Source organism: Neoarius graeffei, chromosome 18 (genome assembly GCF_027579695.1).
Source record: "Neoarius graeffei isolate fNeoGra1 chromosome 18, fNeoGra1.pri, whole genome shotgun sequence".
Taxonomy (NCBI): domain Eukaryota; kingdom Metazoa; phylum Chordata; class Actinopteri; order Siluriformes; family Ariidae; genus Neoarius; species Neoarius graeffei.
In genome coordinates, this window is record NC_083586.1 from 49350959 (window position 1) to 49367816 (window position 16858).

The following is a 16858-nucleotide window of genomic DNA, read 5'->3' on the forward strand; positions in this document are numbered from 1 at the left end:
CTGCATAAATATGACCTAAAACATCATCAGATTTTCACACAAGTCCTAAAAGTAGATAAAGAGAACCCAGTTAAACAAATGAGACAAAAATATGATACTCGGTCATTTTTTTAATGAGGAAAATTATCCAATATTACATATCTGTGAGTGGCAAAAGTATGTGAACCTTTGCTTTCAGTATCTGGTGTGACCCCCTTGTGCAGCAATAACTGCAAATAAACATTTCCGGTAACTGTTGATCAGTCCTGCACACCTGCCTGGAGGAATTTTAGCCTGTTCCTCCATACAGAACAGCTTCAACTCTGGGATGTTGGTGGGTTTCCTCACATGAACTGCTCGCTTCAGGTCCTTCCACAACATTTCCATTGGATTAAGGTCAGGACTTTGACTTGGCCATTCCAAAACATTAACTTTATTCTTCTTTAACCATTCTTTGGTAGAATGACTTGTGTGCTTAGGGTCGTTGTCTTGCTGCATGACCCACCTTCTCTTGAGATTCAGTTCATGGACCGATGTCCTGACATTTTCCTTTAGAATTGGCTGGTATAATTCAGAATTCATTGTTCCATTAATGATGGCAAGTCGTTCTGGCTCAGATGCAGCAAAACAAGCCCAAACCATGATACTACCACCACCATGTTTCACAGATGGGATAAGGTTCTTATGCTGGAATGCAGTATTTTCCTTTCTCCAAACATAACGCTTCTCATTTAAACCAAAAAAGTTCTATTTTGGTCTCATCCGTCCACAAAACATTTTTCCAATAGCCTTCTGGCTTGTCCACGTGATCTTCAGCAAACTGCAGATGAGCAGCAATGTTACTTTTGGAGAGCAGTGGCTTTCTCCTTGCAACCCTGCCATGCACAAATGTTGTTCAGTGTTCTTCTGATGGTGGACTCATGAACATTAACATAAGCCAATGTGAGAGAGGCCTTCAGTTGCTTAGAAGTTACCCTGGGGTCCTTTGTGACCTCACCAACTATTCCACACCTTGCTCTTGGAGTGATCTTTGTTGGTCGACCACTCCTGAGGAGGGTAACAATGGTGTTGAATTTCCTCCATTTGTACACAATCTGTCTGACTGTGGACTGGTGGAGTCCAAACTCTTTAGAGATGGTTTTGTAACCTTTTCCAGCCTGATGAGCATCAACAACGCTTTTTCAGAGGTCCTCAGAAATCTCCTTTGTTCGTGCCATGATACACTTCCACAAACGTGTTGTGAAGATCAGACTTTGATAGATCCCTGTTCTTTAAATAAAACAGGGTGCCCACTCACACCTGATTGTCGTCCCATTGATTGAAAACACCTGACTCTAATTTCACCTTCAAATTAACTCCTAATCCTAGAGGTTCACATACTTTTGCCACTCATATGTAATATTGGATCATTTTCCTCAATAAATAAGTGACAGAGTATCATATTTTTGTCTCATTTGTTTAACTGGGTTCTCTTTATCTACTTTTAGAACTTGTGTGAAAATCTGATGTTTTAGGTCATATTTATGCAGAAATATAGAAAATTCTAAAGGGTTCACAAACTTTCAAGCACTACTGTACATAGGAATAAAAAGGTTATGGTCAGGACGAGTGAAAAATCTTACTGCTTATCCAACTGGACGAGTGGATTAAAAAGTTAATATCGAGCCCTGATGATGGTGTATAATAAGTGAACTTGTCATGGATTAACTTAACTGAAAATACATATTTAATTGGGAACATGAGCAAACCAAAGCCTTGATTTATTAAAATACAGACAGAAAGCTTCTTAGGAACCTCAGAATGCTCACAGAAAAGATGACGTAACAAGATCAACTGTGAGCTACTGCTCTCTTCCGTATCCTCCCCCGCTCATATCAGAACGCTAGCAATGGAAGGAATAGGACACTTATTATGAATATTGACTTCAACAAATAATGAACCCTGAAACGAGTAAGTAAAGAGTCGTGTTCTCCCCAGGGATTTCAAACAGCATCCCGGTCAACTGTCATTTTGAAATAGCATTCTGCTTCTTGAAACAGCGTCAAAATCCACGCTATATGTTTCGTAAATACATTCAGTCGGTAAACAGGGAGTCGATGTGCGACAGTCCTGAAAACAGTACACACGGTATCGAACCCCAAGCTGAAGCTCGGTACCAAATATCAAGCAGTTGCGATTTGTAGTTGCTGAGAAAAATGGTACAAAAATTTTGTAAAGACACGCTATATGTTTTGTAAATACAGTCATTTGGTAAACAGGAAGTCGATGTGCGACAGACCTGAGAATGGTACACACGGTATAGAACCCCAAGCTGAAGTTTGGTACCAAGTGGCTATGATTTGTGGTTGCTGAGAAAAAGGGTGTTTCAGACAGACGGAGGTAAGCCAGTATACCCCCCATCCTTCAGAGCAGGGGTATAATAATAAAAATGTCAAGACTCGAAAATGATAAGTCTGACGACTCAATGATTGATCCATAAAATCCAGATCCTCAGCTACAACCCCGATTCCAAAAAAGTTGGGACAAAAGTACAAATTGTAAATAAAAACAGAATGCAATAATTTACAAATCTCAAAAACTGATATTGTATTCACAATAGAACATAGACAACATATCAAATGTCGAAAGTGAGACATTTTGAAATTTCATGCCAAATATTGGCTCATTTGAAACTTCATGACAGCAACACATCTCAAAAAAGTTGGGACAGGGGCAATAAGAGGCTGGAAAAGTTAAAGGTACAAAAAAGGAACAGCTGGAGGACCAAATTGCAACTCATTAGGTCAATTGGCAATAGGTCATTAACATGACTGGGTATAAAAAGAGCATCTTGGAGTGGCAGCAGCTCTCAGAAGTAAAGATGGGAAGAGGATCACGAATCCCCCTAATTCTGCGCCGACAAATAGTGGAGCAATATCAGAAAGGAATTCGACAGTGTAAAATTGCAGAGTTTGAACACATCATCATCATCATCTACAGTGCATAATATCAAAAGATTCAGAGAATCTGGAAGAATCTCTGTGCGTAAGGGTCAAGGCCGGAAAACCATACTGGGTGCCCGTGATCTTCGGGCCCTTAGACGGCACTGCATCACATACAGGCATGCTTCTATATTGGAAATCACAAAATGGGCTCAGGAATATTTCCAGAGAACATTATCTGTGAACACAATTCACCGTGCCATCTGTCATTGCCAGCTAAAACTCTATAGTTCAAAGAAGAAGCCGTATCTAAACATGATCCAGAAGCGCAGACGTCTTCTCTGGGCCAAGGCTCATTTAAAATGGACTGTGGCAAAGTGGAAAACTGTTCTGTGGTCAGACGAATCAAAATTTGAAGTTCTTTATGGAAATCAGGGACGCCGTGTCATTCGGACTAAAGAGGAGAAGGACGACCCAAGTTGTTATCAGCGCTCAGTTCAGAAGCCTGCATCTCTGATGGTATGGGGTTGCATTAGTGCGTGTGGCATGGGCAGCTTACACATCTGGAAAGACACCATCAATGCTGAAAGGTATATCCAGGTTCTAGAGCAACATATGCTCCCATCCAGACGACGTCTCTTTCAGGGAAGACCTTGCATTTTCCAACATGACAATGCCAAACCACATACTGCATCAATTACAGCATCATGGCTGTGTAGAAGAAGGGTCCGGGTACTGAACTGGCCAGCCTGCAGTCCAGATCTTTCACCCATAGAAAACATTTGGCGCATCATAAAACGGAAGATACGACAAAAAAGACCTAAGACAGTTGAGCAACTAGAATCCTACATTAGACAAGAATGGGTTAACATTCCTATCCCTAAACTTGAGCAACTTGTCTCCTCAGTCCCCAGACGTTTACAGACTGTTGTAAAGAGAAAAGGGGATGTCTCACAGTGGTAAACATGGCCTCGTCCCAACTTTGAGATGTGTTGTTGTCATGAAATTTAAAATCACCTAATTTTTCTCTTTAAATGATACATTTTCTCAGTTTAAACATTTGATATGTCATCTATGTTCTATTCTGAATAAAATATGGAATTTTGAAACTTCCACATCATTGCATTCTGTTTTTATTTACAATTTGTACTTTGTCCCAACTTTTTTGGAATCGGGGTTGTAAATCAGAGACGACTTTGTAACGTAATTTTTTTAGTTTATTTTTAAAAATACTTTTACTTCATGTTCTGGTGTAAAACTTCTCCCATCTTGATATCAATATACAGTTCTGTGCACAAGTCTTATTCACCCTATTAATTTTTCATACAAACTTTGTTACAGATTTTTATTTTCTGATTTCTACATTACTGAATCAGTACAACAGTAGCCTCAGGTTCAGTGAGTGCAGTTTTATAAGAAAATGAGCTATAGGTTTTACTGATCATCTTCCAGAACCAGCTACAGTTCTTCTGGACACTGTCACACTCGCTTCTTAATTTTGCACCAAAACCCAGCAGCCTTCATTATGTTCTTTAACTGGAAAAACAATAAAATAAAATAAAAAGTCTCTCTTATGTAACATGCTGCTTTCTTTACTTACATACAAACATTTTTCATGAACAATTAAAGCTAGACTGCCTTTCAGATTTTTCAAGTCTAAGTCATAAAAATAATTTTCCCCGACACCCAAATATTTTTGTTTAGTGGACCGAAAGCTACTGAATTCAAATCACAGACTTCCAATTTTATTAGGTTTAAAAAAAAAAAAAAACATTAATGAATTAAGGCCACGTGGCCCTAAATTCTCCGCTATATTTTCCTGCTTCACCATGACGCAATACAAGATGCTACGTCATGCATCACATGGTGGGCTTTCCCTGTTCACACAAGGCATTGTGGGATACAAATTTTAGACAAGAGAAAAAAATGGAGGACGTGAGTGTGCGAATGAAACATGAAAGACCGACTACAGTAACGGAAAGCGAGAAGAAAAAGATGTGATGTTATATACAAAGGAAAGGAAACGCAGGACCAAACTATAAAATATCGGCGGTCAGCGAGCACCTCGGTGTGATCAGCTGTTCATTTAGCAACGAGATGATGGAACCGTCAGTGCACGGTCAAAGGTAAATCTGCGCATGCGCACACACACACACGGACTTCCTCTGTGTGCTTGACTGCGCGAAGCGAGCGATTTCATGCACATTATTTGCTCGGGAATCCCCTCAAATAACTTCCCAGCTGTAGAATGGCCTGATATTTTGTGAGATATTACAGAAATAAACATATATCACAATGACCAAATTTCAGAGCAAACTAAATTTTATTTTTATGCTTTTATTGTTAGAATTTTTGTTCATATCTTTTTTTTTTTTAATTGTTAGAGCATTGAGACTCTCTGAAATGCTTCAAAATAAATGATCATGTAGAAGTAATAAAATAAAAATCTTGTACTTTAAAAAAAAAAAAGACGAAGAGGTGGGATGGGGTGTGCCTTATGGTACATTCACACCAAAAGCAGTGAGAACGTTAAAATTAATTCTGGCTGTGCTGTCGAAATTCGTGGAGGCTTTATGACGTAGATGAAAAAGGAGGCTACAAGTTTGTTCAGAGTCCTTTATCTTGCAAACTTGTGTGACGACTGACTAATTAACCTCATGAACTATTAAATGTAAAGGTAAGGCCATTATTAAAAAATGTTCTGTTTCCGGTCCACCGGCCAGGTGCAGTTGAATTTTTTTTTTTTTAACGCTGGTTTTTCTTTACGCATTCCCAGGGCTTTCCACTAAGGCTCATACTAGCCAGCCATGACAAATAAGTAGCCAGCTGGGGGCGGGGGGAGGAAACACAAAATAAACTCCTGTGCACGCAGTTCCCAGGATTAAATGCATTTTCCACAGACCATTTATTTATTCACTTTACTCAAATACAAAGTAAAATGGCAGTAAATCTTCTCTTTTCTTGCGTATTGCATCATGAGGCGTTCCTGGCTTGTAAATCTCTTATTTTCGGTGCATGACACATTCACGCAGCTGAGCATGCTATGAATTAACAATGACAACGGTCTGCAGTGGCGGCTACACAATTAAACACTCAGCGAACATTTCTCCATTTCTGTATGAAAATACACTCCAACCACTCAGTTTGGTTTCATTTACAACCAACGGTGTCTTTTGATGCCAGCACGTAACTGAACGAGAGAAGACTGGTTTACCGGAGACAAAATAAGCGTTATCGCTGCTTCTGTTCCCTCCGACAGCCCCGACACACTACTGCCTCCGCCGAGTGCGCGCGCACTCTGAACTGAATCAGCTCTGCGCATGCGCTGTGCAGCACAAAAAAATGGCCGCCACCATGAAGGAAGGAGATCCGGAGTTTTCAAACATTTGCTTAAGTGTGAAATCGCAAAATGGTATTCTAGCAAACAACAAAATAGTAAAGATTCAGAAAAACAAATCATTCAGTGATCATTTTAATAGTGTAATTTCATCCGAACTAGGCCTAACGGTCGATTTAGAACTACAAAAAGTCCGTGTGTCGGACATTTTAAGTACCTTTGTAAAAGTTTTGCAAATGTTGCAGTCAGCATTTAAAATGCTAACTTAAGTTTTTGTACAAGTTTCAGTTGATTAAACTGTCATTTTATTAAATGTGTCTGCTTTTGTAATAAAAAAAGTACTGAAAGAAAAAGCAAACAGCATTGCGATTTCTTAGCCATCCATATATATAAAAAAAAATCCCTCCCTCCTGACTGAAAATTTTTTTGCTCACCTGGTGGACAGGAAACGGATTTTTTTTTTAAGGATGGCCTAAGGAATTGATCGATGAAGGAAAATAATGAACAATTATGATGATGATATCTTTGGTAAGGAAATAAACTAATGACAAATTAAAATTAAAAGCCGTTTGTGTGGCGTGACGTGTGTTGATGAAGTCAAATTTCAGCCACAATAATTAATTTCTCCTCCATTGTACTTGGAAACGGTTTGAACAGAAGCTAAATTTACACGACTGTGTTCTCTGGTATTCTTTAGAGCGGAGCATTTCGAAACTCCGATTGGCCGCCACCAAGCTGTCTCGTATCTCATTACCATAAAGCTGCCCAGACGTCACCTTTATTCTGACGTTCCCACCAACAGTCCTGCTGCTGAGACACTGGCTTTCCTAGAAAAATCAACAGCTTCCCGTTGCTTTTGGTGCAAACGTACCAGGAGACTTTTGCACAGTACTGTATAAACTAGCAAGAGCCTCATTTACATACCGCCTGAAGAATAAGGGACAGATGTCAATACACTGTGCAACACTTTACAGAAATAATGGATGCTGAAGGAACCTCACCTCATTTGGCTCTCCATCACCCGACCCTTCACCTGCTGAGGCGATTTCATTCTGAACCTGAAAAACGTAATTATAGAATACATTCAACAAGCAGTTACGTATCAGGAATCTCTATTTGCTTATTTCTATTTTGTAATATAATGCTTTGCATTCTTGCACTGTAAGGCTTCAGAAAATCTGAAATCACATGACTGTTATTAATGGCATGACTACAGGATTTAAAAAAAAAAAAAAAGCCAGCTTTTTTTTTTCTCCTATCAGTCCACTCGTCGTTGTTGTCGTCACTCCCGAACCCAATCCGGGCTCAAGGCGAACCATGTTTAGTTGACTTGGCCAGAACTGCAGCAGGAGGGTGGACAGTTCCTTTCCACACCCTCATTCACACCTATGGGCAATTTAAAGTAGCCAGTAGAGGTGTGACGCTTAAGCGATCCCTGATCTATCGATCCATTTCAATCCACGATTCAAAAACTGATTAAAATTTAATGAATCATGATTCACTATCAATACCTAATTTTTATCCTGATAACTCTAAATGCACAACAAATTTCGACAAAAGGCATAATTTTGATATTGAAAATTCGATTCGGTATCCAGAGCTGTACATGGGCGCAGCCAAATGTTTGTGGTTGCTATCGCGATCTCACGTGTTGCTTTGTGAACAACATGGCGGACGACTCAGACTTCCTGAAGCCACTGGCTTTTAAAAGCCCAGTTTGGTGGCATTTCTTACAATCTCAGTGCCTTATGTCCTCTCTGGACAATGAATGTTGTGTCTCAAGAGGCGGTGTTCAATTTAACACAAGTGACTATATTTTTGTGTTTTAAAAGACTGAGACAAAAAGTCATGAAGTTTTCATTGCTTTTTTGTTTCTTGGTGTTTTGCGGTTTGAAAATTGAAATGTGGCAAAAATGACTGATACATTCATAGTTACATTCAAAGTCAGTGGAGTGACTGGAGTCTGAATAAAGACTCCAAAGGCAACATGACTGGATTGGTTTTTATTGATCTACATTTCTAGGCTGACAGTTCACAGAATATTGACAATGATTTGCATCAGGTGGCAGCCAAAGGCGGAGGCCCTGGCGTACTGATTCCTGGATGACAAAACTGGCTTTTGGGACATGGAATGTCACCTCTCTGGAGGGAAAGGAGCCTGAATTTGTGCGTGAGGTTGAGCGGTACCGAATAGATATAGTTGGGCTCACCTCAACGCATAGCTTGAGCCCTGGAACCAATTGCCTGGAGAAGGGTTAGACTCACTTCTATGCTGGAGTTGCCAAGGGTGAGCGGCACCGGGCAGGGGTGGGGCTATTGATAGCCCCCCAGTTTGGCGCACTAACATCGGCGTTCTCCCCCAGTGAATGAGAGGGTCATTTCCCTGCGCCTTCGGGTCGGGGAACGGTCTCTGACTATCAGTTGCGTTTATGCACCAAATGGTAGTTCGGAGTACCCGGCCTTCTTGGAGTCCTTGAGTGGGGCGCTAGACAGACAGTGCACCACGAGGGGACTCCATTGTTTTACTGGGGGACTTCAATGCTCACGTGGGCAAGGACAGTGAGACCTGGAGGGGTGTGATTGGGAGGAACGGCCTGCCTGATCTGAACCCGAGTGGTGTTCAGTTGTTGGACTTTTGTGCCATGCACAGTTTGGCCATAACGAACACCATGTTCGAGCATAAGGGTGTCCATAAGTGCACGTGGCACAAGGACACCCTAGGCCGCAGATCGATGATTGACTTTGTAGTCGTTTCATCTGATCTACGACCGTATGTCTTGGACACTCAGGTGAAGAGAGGGGCAGAGCTGTCAACTGATCACTACCTGGTGGCGAGCTGGATCAGATGGCGGGGGAGGAGGCCGGACAGACCGGGCAGGCCCAAATGAGTCATGAGAGTATGCTGGGAACGTCTGGCGGAGGCTCCCGTCCGTCAGATCTTCAACTTTCACATCCGGCAGAGCTTCAGCTGCATACCGGGGGAGGATGGGGACTTTGAGTCTGAGTGGACCATGTTCCACACCTCCATTGCTGAGGCGGCCATGCAGAGCTGAGGCTGCAAGGTTGTTGGTGCCTGTCATGGTGGTAATCCCCGAACCCGCTGGTGGACACCTGTGGTGAGGGGAGCAGTCAAGCTGAAGGAGTCCTATCGGGCTTGGTTAGCCTGTGGGTCTCCAGAGGCAGCTGACAGATACTGACGGGCCAAGCGGAATGTGGCTCTGGCAGTCACTGAAGCAAAAACTCGGGTGTGGGAGGAGTTCGGTCAGGCCATAGAAAGTGACCTTCGGTTGGCCTCGAAGAGATTCTGGCAAACCGTCAGGCAGCTCAGGAAAGGAAAACCGTGCTCTGTCCCTACTGTTTACAGTGAGGATGGAGTGCTGTTGACCTCAACTGGGGACATCATCCAACAGTGGAAGGAATACTCTGAGGATCTCCTCAATCCCACCTTCATGTTGTCCGAGGAGGACATAGAGTCTGAGGGTGCTTGGGAGGACTCGCCCATCATAGGGGCTGAGGTTGTCGAGGTAGTTAAAAAGCTCCTCGGTGGCTGGGCTCCAGGGGTGGATGAGATTCGTCCTGAATTCCTGAAGGCACTGGATGTTGTTGGGCTGTCTTGGCTGACACGCCTCTTCAACACTGTGTGGAGATCAGGGACAGTGCCTCTGGATTGGCAGACTGGGGTGGTGGTCCCCCTTTTTAAAAAGGGGGACCGGAGAGTGTGTTCCAACTATAGGGGGATCACACTTCTCAGCCTCCCTGGGAAAGCCTATGCTGGGGTGCTGGAGAGGAAGAGTCCAGTCGACAGTCGAACCTCGGATTCAGGAGGAACAATGTGGTTTTCGTCCTGGTCGTGGAACATTGGACCAGCTCTTTACCCTTGCAAGGGTACTGGAGGGTGCATGGGAGTTTGCCCAACTGGCCTACATGTATTTTGTGGACCTGGAGAAGGCTTACGACCGTGTCCCTCGTAATGCCCTGTGGGGGGTGCTTCGGGAGTATGGGGTTCAGGGCCCACTACTGCAGGCCATTCAGTCCCTGTATGACCGGAGCAGGAATTTGGTTCGCATTGCCAGCAGTAAGTCGGACTCGTTCCCAGTGCATGTTGGACTCCACCAGGGCTGTCCTTTGTCACCGGTTCTGTTCATAACTTTTATGGACAGAATTTCTAGGCACAGCCAAGGGGCAGAGGGTGTCTGGTTTGGTGGCATCAGGATCATGTCTCTGCTTTTTGCAGATGATGTGGTCCGGTTGGCTTCATCAATCTGTGACTGACAGCATGTGCTGGGACGGTTTGCAGCCGAGTGCGAAGCGGCTGGGATGAGGATCAGCACCTCCAAGTCCGTGGCTATGGCGCTCAGCCGGAAACAGGTGGAGTGCCTACTCCAGGTCAGGGGGGAGTTGCTACCTAAAGTGGAGGAGTTTAAGTATCTCGGGGTTTTGTTCACGAGTGAGGGTAAAGGGGAGCGGGAGTTGGACAGAAGGATTGGGGCAGCGTCAGCAGTGATGCGGATGCTAAACCGGTCTGTTGTGGTAAAGAGAGAGCCGAGTCAAAAGGCAAAGCTCTCAATTTACTGGTCCATCTACGTTCCCATTTTCACCTATGATCACGAGCTATGGGTTATGACCGAAAGAATGAGATTGCAGATACAAGCGGTAGAAATGAGTTTTCTCTGCAAGGTGGCTGGGCTCTCCCTTAGAGACAGGGTGAGAAGCTTGGTCATTCGGGAGAGACTCGGAGTAAAACCACTGCTCCTCCACATCGAAAGGAGTCAGTTGAGGTGGTTCAAGCACCTTGTTAGGATGCCCCCTGGACGCCTCCCAAGGGAGGTTTTCTAGGCATGCCCCACCAGGAGGAGACCTCGGGGAAAACCCAGGACATGCTGAAGAGATTACATCTCTCGGCTGGCCTGGGAACGCCTTGGTATTCCCCCGGAAGAGCTGGTGGAGGTGGCCGGGGAGAGGGAAGTCTGGGCTGCTCTGCTTAGGCTGCTACCCCCGCGACCCGGATCCGGATAAGCAGTAGAAGATGGATGGATGGATTTGCATCAGTTATAAAATAGAGGACAAAAAATGTGAATTGTGATTCGAATCGAAAGGTCAACATTGTGATGCGAATCAAATCGTGAAAAAAATGAATCGTCACACCTCTAGTAGTCAAGTTTATTTTTATAGCGCTTTTAACGACATTGTCACAAAGCGGCTTTAGAGAATTAAACACAAGCTAATTTTATGCTGAATTTATCCCTGATAAGTAAGCCTATGGCGACGGTGGCAAGGAAAAACTCCCTCAGACAACATGAGGAAGAAACCTCGAGAGGAACCAGACTCAAAAGGGAACCCATCCTCATTTGGGTGATAACAGACAACGTGATAACATTTTTAACAGTTTTAACATGAAGTCTGTTTCGTGAAGTTAAAAACTCTTCATTGATGGAAACTTGAGTGCAAAACTGTTCATGACAACTGCAGTCCTAAAGTTAGCAAGTTAGCTGTCGTCCTCAGCCATTAAAGCATTACTGTACAAGTAAGTGTCCAGAGCATCTTCCAAGTGCGACTTTCGACTGTCCATATGGGGCCGTCCTCTACAGGAGCGATGTGATGAGATATCATCACAGTAGTAGTATAATAGTAGCCAATTAACCTAACCTGCATGTCTTTGGACTGTGGGGGAAACCAGAGCACCTGGAGGAAACCCACGTGGACAACATGCAAACTCCACACAGAAAGGCCCTTGTCGTCCACTGGGCTTGAACCCAGAACCTTCTTGCTGTGAGGTGACAGCGCTAACCACTACACCACCGTGTTGCCTTCAGTCAGTCCACTATTTCAGTCAAATAAACTCAGACTTATAAAAAGAGAAGCGATAAATTACCTTTTGTAAGACCTCAAACTGTTCTTCGCACTCATCCAGAAGCTCAGCTCGCACTGCCTCAGAACATCCTGATGAAAGGACCGGAGCCTGAGCTGCCTCGACAGCTTCGACCTCCTGCTCCATTCCTGTGTGTATAAAAACAAAACATTGCTGACGAAGCTGACGTGATCGAGGAAGCTAGATCTTACGGAGTACAGAGCTTATTCAGGTGTAAGGAGCACGCCATGGATCATATCCACTGGACTGAAATATGAAATGGTCTAAACACACGTCCGTCATGTGATCAGTAGGAACACAGAGCAACAAACGTTGAATCTGCCTCGTCAGGTCTGGGACTGTCGAATAACAGAGGATGTTCTCATTGGCTTTCCTGGAAGAAGTGTAATTATTACATAATTGTTTTATTATTTGGGGTAATTGGGTTTATATGGGTTAATCGTGACTGGTCATAAGGTTTCACCAGATTTAGCCATTTAAAAATGTACTCGGTAAACGTTTATTATTAAGACATTATCAAACTGCTACACCACCAGATTTTAACCCTGACTCATTCAAAAGCTTTGACATGCAACCTATTTACACATATAGAGTGGCAGCTACAATTATCGACAGTCCATAATTATGTACACCTTTTCAGATTTACCAATAAACAAGTTTACAAAGGTGAGTTTCAGTTACAACTGTTGTTATTGGTTAATTAAATCAATCGGAAGACCTGCCTCGCCCTTTGATCTCATCATCTGATGACGCAGCTCGTTACCTGAGATGGGATTTTTTTTTTTGAGCACGATCAGCAATTTGAGGAAAACCTGGACGTTATCATCATCGCAGGTAAGCATGGTGGAAAGTAGGGGTGGGCAAAATTATCGGCGATATATCGCGATACTTTGTCTTCCGATTCAATATCGATACTCAAAATTTGAATATCGATATTTTTTCAAATAATAAATCATGTTTCAGACAGGTTGTAAATCCAGTACGACTTCCGCACCTCCGCTCCGCAAGGTGTCGCTGTGCCGCTATCTCACTGCAAGGCACTCTTCATCTTCTCTTTTTTTCCCGGTGGTTGCAGTGAGGAAAAAAAAAACAAGCAAGCATGGCTGTTAACGTAAACCTAGAGACGCCGCCGAACTTTAAGGCAGATGTTTGGAGGCACTTTGGATTCCAAAGGAAAGGAGAAAAAAAAAAAACTGAGCTGGACAAAGAGTATGCACTCTGCAAAACCTGTTTCGCTCCAATTAGATATTCAGGTAACACAACAAACTTGCGAACTTACTTAGCACGACACCACCCCGACATATTAGCTCAGCCGGAGCCACCGAAACCCGACCCGAAGCAAACTACACTGGACAGCACCAAAGTCCTCCCGTCTACTTCAGTCATGTGTGACTTACTGTAACTGTGAACTTAATTTTGTCATTTAAGACCAAAGGCAAGAAGCTGCACTTTATTTTGCATTTTTAATTTTAGTGTGTGTGAGACACTGCATTTTATTTTGAGTATTTACTCAAAGTTCAGAAGAAACGTGATTCACTGAGGTTTCAGTTCAGTTTCAGTGTGTGGACACTGACCCACACTGCACTTTGTTTCATAATTGTGCTCAGGGAGACTAAGATGCACACTGCACTTTTCAATGTGTTCCAGACAGTGTGTTGTTCCTGCAAATATGTTGTAACTTGTGCTTGTATAGTTACAATAAAATGGCATGGATAATTAGAATTACATTGTTTTGACTCAGTTTGTCCCATGAATTATCACTATCATCTGATGTACATACAACTCGGATTTTAAGATGCATAATGCGTTTACATTTTTCAGTGAACTATGTAGAATATCGCAATATATCGCAGTATCGTATCGTGTCTCAAGTATCGTGATGCGTATCGTATCGTGACAAGTATCGTGATGCGTATCGTATCGTGAGGTCCTTGGCAATACCCACCCCTAGTGGAAAGATCATGGACATGTTTTTACTCATCAAATTCACAGATATTTCATGATCTCTTTGTCGAAACCTACTTTGTTTCTTACTGTTTCTTTAATTTGACAGTCGCCATTTTGTATCTAAACTAGTGCTGTCAAAGTTAACGCGATCTCAATTTAACGCGATTAAAAAAAATAGTGCCGTTAACGCAAATTCTAATTTGGCCCTGCGAGTCACCCGTAGTTCCTGTTGAGGCTTGTCGCGCGCTGCTTCAATAAGAGTACGTGTGAGTGATGGAGAAAGGCATAGACATATAAACATCCTCGCCGCCATATTGGATGGGGCAAAGTGGAGATTCTTCAACTGTCTCTGGTATAGCGTCTAGACAGTAGCCGAGAATAAAGATGCCTCATTCATGTGCTGCGTTTAACTGTACCAACAGGTTTACCATCCAAACGAGATCACATGGGATTACCTTCCACAGGTGAGACTGGAAAAATACTTTTCAATACTGTTCCTTCAGTCTTCAGTCTCCCAGCTCATCTCCACCGGGGGGTGTAGAGTTATAAGCAGTGAGCATTAGATAATACAGTGCCACACTATGATGAACGTTTTTGAACGCATGATGAATGTTTTTATTTTTGTTATCTGTTTTTTTCTTCTTTTATGGCAAATACTTCTCTTCAAAAGAAACTAATGAAGAGTAAAATAAAGCATTTTTTTATTTTCACAGTGATATGCACTTTATTTTTCATCCCTTGGTTTTCTCATCTAATATGGAAGTTATGGATGTCAGTGGCTGTGACAAGACGTGTTATGCTCTGCAATTTAAAAAAAAAAAAAACATTGGTACAAAGCAAGCCCATTCACTTTTTTATGCTGAGAAGAGAATTACAATGGTTTTTCATGTGACAAAAATGTGCGATTAAATTGCGATTAATCGCGAGTTAACTATGACAGTCGCGACATTAATCGCAATTAAATATTTTAATCGCTTGACAGCACTAATCTAAACACGTGTTTGAGAAGTCATGTGAGGTGTCGATAATAGTGATCACTTTCACCGGTGTCCACCATTATCGACACCCTGTGGAATTAAGTGACATTTACAACCGTTATAGATCGATCTTTGTGTAACATTGTTGAAGTCGATGAAGTACTTTAAAAAATAAAAGTGCTGTGATTTATAATAATTTTTTTTCTGATTCATAACAGAATGGAATGCTTATAGAGTATTTGGAATCCGACTGCAGTAAATAGAATTAAACAAGAATTAAATTCCGAGCATATAAAAAATTATATGCTTGAAATATTCAGATTTCTCTCTTCCGTTCAAAAATATATATTTTTTGCAGTTTATTGTAAATCTTTACCACATATATTACAATATCAGTAGACATTTTATATTTTGGTTCGAGGAATGAGATGCGACCTTTGACCTGGATTTTCATGTGGTTACAATGTCAATCGCCTGTTGACATTTACTGGTAAACTACAAAACTAGAAATTAATACAAACAACAACACATGATTAACAAAATGTGATCTATGAAAATACTTCGAAAGTGGGTAGAAAGTGGAACAAAAAGATTTTCTGACGCGGGTTAAACCTTCAGTTTGTTTGTTTACAAACATTAGACTTACTTCCTCATTTATGTAAACACCGACATCCATATATTTATGTAAAAGATATTTTGTACTAAATATCAGTCTACGTAAAACACGTTTTAAATAAAAACTATATGTTTTGTTAACTTAATACCACATACTGATTATTTTTTACAAACAATCATCTGGGTGTCGATAACTGTGGACAAAGGTGTTGATAATTGTGGAACGGTGTCGATAATTGTGGAACGGTGTCGATAACTGCAGACAAAGGTGTCGATAATCATGGAATGGTGCCGATAACTGCGGACAAAGGTGTCGATAACTGCGGACAAAGGTGTCGATAATCGTGGAACAGTGTCGATAACTGCGGGCAAAGGTGTTGATAACTGTGGACAAAGCTGTCGATAATCATGGAATGGTGCCAATAACTGTGGAATGGTGTCGATAACTGCGGACAAAGGTGTTGAAAACTGCGGACAAAGGTGTTGAAAACTGCGGACAAAGGTGTCAATAATCGTGGAATGGTGTCGATAACTGCGGACAAAGGTGTCGATAATCGCGGAACGGTGTCGATAATCGTGGAAAGGTGTCGAAAACTGCGGACAAAGGTGTCAATAATCATGGAACGGTGTCGAAAACTGCGGACAAAGGTGTCAAAAACTGCGGACAAAGGCGTCGATAATCGTGGAACAATGTCGATAACTGCGGATAAAGGTATCAATAACTGCGGACAATTGTGTCGATAATTGTGGAGCGGTGTCACGTGATCTGATACGCTAAGCAATCGGGAATCAACTTTTTTTTCCAGTGGAAGTTTGAGTAATTATTCATGCACAATTTACGTATTGAAAGTCTTTTCTACTTCTGCAACGGCCAAAAAAAAAAAAAATCGTTAAGGTGTCGATAATTGTAGCCGCTGCTCTACGTCACACCTTGGGGATTATTGATTGATTGCCTGTCTCTCTTCCTCCCTGTGTGTGGGGCAAAATAAACTCGAATAAACTTCACTATCATTTCCAGGGGTGCCAATAATTGTGGCACATGTATTTTTGCTGAAAATAATTATTTCTTGATAAGGGATTTGTTTATCTCTGAATAAATTTTTCAAATAAAGGTTGGATTCCTCTCATTGTAAGATGAAGCAACTTCACCAAAGGTGGATTTTTTTAAACAAATCTTTACAAGGTGTGCCAATAATTGTGGAGGACACTTTAG

At 42.1% G+C, this 16858-nt stretch overlaps 1 protein-coding gene across 2 annotated transcripts in view; it reads right to left on the reverse strand.

The window, feature by feature from the left end:
* Window positions 1-16858, reverse strand: part of cenpk (centromere protein K) — a 39969-nt gene that overhangs the window by 22680 nt on the left and 431 nt on the right. Inside the window, exons 1-3 of one of the 2 annotated variants that reach the window (XM_060898965.1) lie at window positions 13101-13277; window positions 12110-12234; window positions 7239-7295 (exon numbers count right to left, since the gene is read on the reverse strand). In XM_060898965.1, the coding sequence (XP_060754948.1) occupies window positions 7239-7295; window positions 12110-12232 (180 nt within the window). In that variant the 5' untranslated portion in view covers window positions 12233-12234; window positions 13101-13277. Of the gene's footprint in view, window positions 1-7238; window positions 7296-12109; window positions 12235-13100; window positions 13278-16858 lie in introns of those variants that run through there. The other variant, XM_060898964.1, reaches the window with a different exon arrangement.